The sequence below is a fragment of the Citrus clementina genome, unplaced genomic scaffold (assembly GCF_000493195.1).
Source record: "Citrus clementina cultivar Clemenules unplaced genomic scaffold, Citrus_clementina_v1.0 scaffold_6, whole genome shotgun sequence".
In the NCBI taxonomy this organism is placed as follows: domain Eukaryota; kingdom Viridiplantae; phylum Streptophyta; class Magnoliopsida; order Sapindales; family Rutaceae; genus Citrus; species Citrus x clementina.
The window spans coordinates 8,557,587-8,565,264 of NW_006262139.1; the positions used below are offsets into that span (position 1 = coordinate 8,557,587).

General features: G+C 32.8%; 1 protein-coding gene across 1 annotated transcript; it reads right to left on the bottom strand.

The window, feature by feature from the left end:
* Nucleotides 1-5,095: 5,095 nt before the first annotated feature.
* LOC18038424 lies at nt 5,096-7,293 on the bottom strand. The gene is made up of 2 exons (XM_006428572.2): nt 6,720-7,293; nt 5,096-5,605 (listed from the first exon to the last, which is right to left on the bottom strand). The coding sequence occupies exons 1-2, from the start codon at nt 7,182-7,184 to the stop codon at nt 5,537-5,539; spliced, it is 534 nt and encodes a 177-aa protein (XP_006428635.1). The 5' UTR covers nt 7,185-7,293; the 3' UTR covers nt 5,096-5,536.
* Nucleotides 7,294-7,678: the final 385 nt, after the last annotated feature.

Below are 7,678 nucleotides of genomic sequence, written 5' to 3' on the forward strand. Positions count from 1 at the left end.
TATATAAGATTACACAATGATGCTTAATATGTGAATAAATGAAGCAAGAATGTGTTTTTTAGCTTTATGAAGATTGTATTCTCGAATATTTTCTCAAAGGTCGTGTTGTGATCAACCTCCTTTGAATTTGAATGATCTTATTTATATCTGGAGCTGAAAACTAGCCGTTATTGACTTTCTGCACACTGTCGGATCGCCGCTAACTAGATGTCGGATCACCGTTTGACTGGTCAATATGACCGTTGGGCTGGTTTTCAAATTGTCGGATCGCCGTTATCTAGATACCGGATTGCCGTTTGTGTCTAGAGGCTACACTTCAGTTCTGGTTAATATCGGCGAGCCGTTTATCAAACTTGTCGGATCACCGTTTTTATCCAGAGACTACTGGATGATATCGGTGAGCCGTTTATCAATCTTGTCGGTTTGACATTTATGTCTAGAGACTTCCCTTCAGTTCTGGTTGATATCGGCGAGCCGTTTAGTGACATATCGGTTCACCGTTTATGTCCAGAGGCTACTGGTTGATATCGGCGAGCCGTTTATTACACATGTCGGTTCGCCGTTTTCCATAAAAACTGCTGTTTTGACTCCAAATCCTTACTATTCTTTATGAGGCTTGTTTAAAGATAGAGAAAATTATATTGAACTCTTAAAAGATTAACCAAAACTTAATCATGTTTGTTATCATCAAAATCAATGAAGAATTATTTAGGTTAACAATATAGGCACAAAATAAAAAATATTTTAAAGTATTAGGGAGCATATTATAAATATTTGAAATATTTATGTGTTTTGAAAAACCTAAAAAAATTTGGACCCATGAAAATTAATTTACCTAGATTTGATCTTTGTCTGTTAATTGATTGTTAGGAAAATGTGTAGATACTATTTTATCCTTTTAGTCATTAAAAATAATAGACAGATAATGAGTTTTAAGGGGTAATTTGATATTTCCAATAGCAAGAGGGGCGATTTGAAGATTGTCACTTCACGAGGGGTTGGCCGAAATAAACCCCTCTTAAAATAACCACTAAATATGTTTTTATATTCATAAAAACTAACCATCTTTATGTTATAAAACAAATTGAAAAAGAAGATTTGCAAAACAATAGATGGAATGCACCTTACTTTTTCATTTACCAATCAAGAAAATTCACAATAATGCAACTTAAAATATTTTAAAAAATATTAAAAAAAATCAAGCGTTTCATAAAGTGGTATATGTATTCTTATTTAGGTAATGTGGGATAAAATGTCTTTCTTCCAATATCATAACTGTTTCTTCAACTGAATCTATATGAGAGAGATTCTAAAATCTAATGCTTTGGCCAACTAATCCAGGATCAGTCTGCTTAATCATATATATATATATGATTTGTAGAGAAACACGCTTGATGATGCTCATTAGAAAGTAACGTTTTGAATCTCTTAAGCGGCCCTTTCGTGGCTCAAACTGCCGGTACGCTTTCTGGCTTACAACGACAGAAATGGGCGGAGGCCCTCTATCTGCTTACCCCTTCCAGTGATGTCGGCAAGTAGATTGGATGGAAGAGAGCGAGGCTGCCCTTATGAGAAAAAACTATACTCTCTGTCTAAAGAGAAAACAACAACAGTGATAAAATTCTCCAAGAAATATATTGATGGATTGTCTGTTGTGTTAAAATAACAAATGAAATTCTAACACACTTTAAGCAAGGGCAATTCTCAGCAAGAGACCTTGAAAATAGAGCACAAGACAAGCAAAGTAAGCATAACCAAAACCGATAGCGAGCCCCGAATCAAGTGAATGAAAAAGCAAGAATGGAAACACAAAAATTTATTAAGGCATAAATTGAATAACTGTACATATGGGATACAAACAATGTGTTTCACCCATGTAAACATAGCATTATCCCAAAAATGTATCAACATGAGTTTAAGATTTAATTGTTTGTAAGGATATTCATTAACAATAAACGGTTACTTATTTTATCATTTCAATAAAATATGATGATTTTGTATGAGGGTCACGTACGTGTGGTACACCAAATTAGTGGAGATAACTTTCTTTTAAAAGAAAAAAATCGCATTTGTATCCCAAATTTTTAACAATAGTCACTAACAACTATCTCATTTTATTATTATCCTGTAAGACCAACTTGATTAGTTGTGAATTGAATACATTTTACATCCACGATCATCATTTTTCATCTCTGATTATTCAATAATTTTCACAAGCACAAATTTCACTTTTAATATGCCCAAAAATTAGTTCACAAATTAATTCATCTTTTATCGGTTTATTAGTTTTCTAATGAAAAGTATAGGGTTTTGTTACATTCTCCAATTATCTCTCCATTAGGTAGGATTCTATTGACCCAAGCACTTAATTATTGAGAAGAAACTTATCCAATTCGGAGTTGTTGGTGGTTATCGATCAACAATAGAAAAAAATTTGTTATTCATTCCAATTAAGCCTCCTTCTTATTAATTTGGAATTTTTTTTTCTTAGATATAAGAAAATGATTCAATTCGAAAGGGCAAAGATTTTAATTCTCGAACGAGAAATTGAAACGATTTTACAGCATCTTTGGGGTTAAGTATTGTTTCTCCAATGATTGTAGTACCCCAACTTTTTAAGAGTAGAGTTACTAAAAACTATCACATTTATTATCCTCTTGCAAGAGCAACTTGATTAGTTGTGAATGGAATACACTTTGCACTCGCGAAGTCGCGATCATCCAAGTTTCAGTAGTAATTAAGCTTAGGGGTTAATGTTTAGTCACTTTCTTTTGGGTATCTCTTGAAAAACTTGTATGGCAATGTAAATTATCCTGGGAGGTACTTCTATCATCCCCATCCAAACATTTGAAAAAACAAACAAACAATCAAGCATTTTAATTTAAATTTATATGCTTTCTATTCTTTTTTCCAACACAATGAATAAGCACATATGGCTTGACTGAGTAAATAAACTATGTAAAATCCAAAAAGAGAAAAATCTAAATTATGTAAGATGTTAAAAGTGTTTGTTCTATTGAGAGGGACCATCCAGGTATGAGCGGACTGACTGGGAACCGACCCGTTATCCATCCACTGACGAGAGCGGGAGGTTGTCGCTGCTCTGTGAAACCAGCCTCACGCTGTACCCTCCACTTTAGGAGCCAAGCGAGCCAAGCCTTCGCTCAGCCCACGTGGACCACTCTTTACTTGGATTGGGCGAGTCCGTTTAAGACCCAGTAAGCCCAACCTGCAGAGTCCAGCCAACGTTCAAACACTTTGATGCCCCACTTGGTTACAGGCTCGCGTTACTGAGCCCGGTGATTGTAACTGAGCGTAAGGCTATTTATAAAGATATATATTTGTCTCTATCTGTTCGATGTGGGAAATAAGTTACTTCCCATCCAATGTCTACAAAACCAGCTGATGTTTTTGCCCATTTCAATGATAAAATTGTTGCCATAAAAGAATGAGCTGTGCTAGTTTTTTCCATGGAAGATTAATAATTCGTGTTGCTGATAACAAGTATGACAAAAATTGAGGGATAGTTGTAGAATAATATCAAAATAAGCTACATTATTGGGACGCTTAATTGGGTAATGTTCATGTTTAATCTAACATTGAGAGGTATTAACAGAAGTCAATTACATTATGCAAATGAATATTGATAAATCTACAAGTACACAATGTTGGTCCTAGCAAATGAATATTGATTTTATGCAAACATAAAGGATTATCTTTATAATGTAATGAAGCTCTAAATATATTGTAACATAAGAGTGTAGTAAACAAAATAGATAACACTTCGTACATTATCAACATGTACAAGTTTATGTGTTTCTAATACCACTCTATATTTATCTCATTTTTTTTCCAAGACTAAATGATATAATAGTTTATTTCATAGTATCCTTAATAACACTCTTAATTGATCTCAATATTTTCATAATTTAAATGATACAATAGTTTATAATAAAGAGATAAGTGTTTTTTTTTTTTTTTTTGAGGGTTCAAAATAATTTTTCCTATCAACTTTGCTGCACTTTTTTATTCTTTCCTTAAAAGAAGTAGCAGATAATTTTGTCAAAAAATGGGCGTGAAAAATAGTTTTTTAACATTTTATTAAATTCTCCTGTCCTTAGATATAAATTTGTTTTAAGGATAAATCAGTGACTTATAAAAATATTAAATGATAAATTTAGAGAGCAAATTCATTGATTCAAATTGCCTTGCCCTTCAAGTAAAATTTTAATTCATGTTGATGTTTTATATAGTGCTCGTATTCGTGTGTAGCTAAGTAATAGCACATATTTCTGCATTAAAAAAATTATTAGGAGCCTAAAGGCATAAAAAAGTATTGACAAAAAAAATTGATTGAATCTTCGAAATAAACTACTCCATGAAGACAAATCCAGGATACTCTTTTTGGAAACCCATCTTTATTATGTATCTAGTTAAGTAGGACACAAAAAAAATGATCAATACAATTATAACTCATTTATTAATTGTGTCAAAAACAAAATTAGAAATAAGACTTGATTATTAAATGTGTCTAATATTGTCCTGTTTAAAACATTAATACAATTGACCCTGTCAGTGATGATTTAGGGTAATGTCAGGCCACTAAAATGAAATATGTAGAGTAGGATAACAAAATGAAAGATAAAGACATGGACCGTAAAGAAAAAAAATTCAGAATACGGGGAATTAATTTTACAATAAGGAAATTTAGTGAGGAACAAATTAAAAAGATAGAAAAATATATACTTCAATATACTATATTTTATTTTGCAATATATTAAAATATATTTTTTTATCTTTTAATTTACCAATTACTTTATTAAAATAAGAGATTCCCTTATTATAATGCTTAAACTTACAAAGTTCCATTAAGAAAAAGAATAAGAATGTACGAAATAAGAACTGCATACTTGGCAGGATTGTGAATAGGGTCCAATACATGTTGAACATAATCTCACTTGTTAGAAGTCCATGAATAATATGAAATCTAGTGGGACTCTGCATTTATTGGTTACGAATTTACAATCTAATTTGGGAGGAAAAGAGAGAAAAGGCATACAGAAAAACATAGAATGAAGACATGATCTTCAGGCAGTTTGTTTTCTCATAAAACTCTACATTCAAACATAATGATAATATGACAATACAACAAAAAGAATTCCCTCCATGTACATAAAAACAATACAAAACCCATTTCATTATATGCACACAGTATGAAAACAACAAACAACAAAGATTTCAAGTGGATAGTGAAACCAACCCTGACCAGTTGCCTATCACATCCTATTGAAAACCTAAGACTCAAATGTACATTACCTTTTAGCTTTTTCCGCTATGTTTTACCAAAATTTTATTACCTTAACCCGCAAAGATAGAACCTTTGGGCCAAAAGGTATGCATAACAAAGCAAACAAGCACATGTACTGAAGCATAGAACCCATCAAACAGACTCTCCACCAGCCTATTCAGGCAAAAAGCAAGAGAACAAGTTGATTGAGTTATCTTGGACCTTGGATATCTTCACTGCCTTTATAATCTATGAATCAGCCCTTAGAATGCCTTTCCGACCAATTTCATGCCCAAGACTAACGAACTGGTCCTGAAACTAAAAGTTAAAAAAAATTTAGCAATTTGTCAGATGCCAATAACAGATAGAAAGAAAAATTCATTCATTATAAAATGCTATTGTTATCTGGCATGCAGCAAAATGTTAATGAATCTGTTCCAAACCAAGAAGCACGGTATAAATATTCAACATATAAACTCAGAATTTTGCATTCTCAAAGAATTGTGGATAGTAAGTACAATCTCTTGGGTTGTACTTGAGTCGTTGCCAAAAATTATTAAGCTACCTTAATCCATTAGAGGACTAGCAGAAGAAATAAAAAAATTTCTAACCAAACGAGAATGAACATCAACTGCATAACTCAACTAACGGAATTATCACCGCAAGAGTCCATTTGGTTCTAAAAATCACTAGTCATAACATTAGATTCAAAATCAAATTGAGAAAATATTAACCACATTTGCAGCATAAAACTTCACATTCGCTCTTGAAGGTTCTCTGGCACATACTAACAATACATAGGTAACTTATGTTTCCATCCTCAATATAATCTATTCAAGACAGAATGAAGTACTACTACCATTACCACCACAATTCATGTATCAGTTCATTGAAGATTGACATCAAACAACAAATAAATTTCAGCAAGATTTTGAACTCAAATCAATTTCATCAATCTTCCCTAAGGTTTGTCTGAAAAACCGGTATATCCCATTAGTTTCAAGCTTCGTCAGAAGCCTCAACATTCTAAAATTACACCCAAAACCTTCTCTACCATTTTCTCTCCCAATGGATAGTCATTGATATAAAATCAAACACATAGGCCTTCAGCTATTATCCATAATCCCTATGAAAGGGAATTAGTAGCTGTCAAGTATAGGCGAGCAGGTGAATGGTAAACATTGACGATAAAGTAAAAGTTTTTAATATTGAGTGAAAACAAAATTACAAATTTACCTTAAATTTGAGGTCAAGCTTAACGTAATCAATGAAATTATCACCAAAGTTAAAACTAAACTGTCTAATCAACCACTAATCTCCTGTTTTTATAATAAATAAAAATCATGAAATTAACCTAATTTACATCAACCCATTTCCACAAACACATAATTTGATCACTCTAATTATAATAAATAAATAAAAAATAAACTACCTGAAAACCGTTCGATGAATGATCATCAGGATCAGCGGCTGTGCAATCACGAGGGTCCTCAAAAAGAGAAAGAGAGAACTGCTTATCAACAACACCAACATCAAAATAAATTAACCCAGAACTAGGATCATCAACCCGTATGCATCGGACGGGGAACCACAGAAACAGTTCCTGCTGCGAAACACCGGATAATTCCCCGATCTTGCCCATAGATAAATACCCTGAGATGTTGAAGTCGTAATGGAACTGGTTCTCGAACTTGGCATCGCATGGCTCCGTTAGGTTGATTTGGAAGAATCCTGAGGTGGGGTCCACGTAATATTCCGTTATGCCCTTCGGCAGAATCCCGATCGGCAAGCCGTGAGCCTTCAAGTGATCGTATATTGACGAGGATGCTTGAGCTTTTGCCTCGATTCTGCAAAGACCCACCAACAAAATTGCCCATAAAATTATTCGACGATTCATTTTTGGAATTTTTTTTTTAATTTTTTTTACAATTTGGTTTCGATTGATTTGAGGCTGAACGAGAAGAAAGTAAATGGCGTTTTTCTGCGTGCAGTGTGTTCGATAAGAGGACGGCGTGGATACAAAATTTACTTTTAAGTCAATATTATAAAAAGACCCCTCATTTGTAAACTAAATTCGAATTAGTAAAGATACTTTTAAGGTGTGACAGATACCCCTAAACTACAAAAAATTATGTTTGGGAAGATGAAAAGTGTTTATTTTTCCAAGTACTTGGGAGTATCTGTCGTGGTCTAAGAATAACCCAATCTTTCCATAAAAATATTATTACTTCTTTGTAGAATAATTTAATCCTCATTTTATTCACTTTTTTTTTAATCTTCATTAAGAACAATGAACTCTCTCTCTCGTGTTTATTGATTTAGAACATGAGAATATACTTACAATGACACTAATTCTCAAGTAAGATTTGGAGTTATGTGTTTAAGAATAAT

Bases quoted from the DNA above. Each gene is read 5' to 3' on its own strand.
- LOC18038424 (XM_006428572.2), bottom strand. From the start codon at position 7,184: ATGAATCGTCGAATAATTTTATGGGCAATTTTGTTGGTGGGTCTTTGC. The intron at 5,606-6,719 runs GTAGTTTATTTT...TTTAACTTTTAG, and splicing joins ATTCATCGAACGGTTTTCAG to TTTCAGGACCAGTTCGTTAG.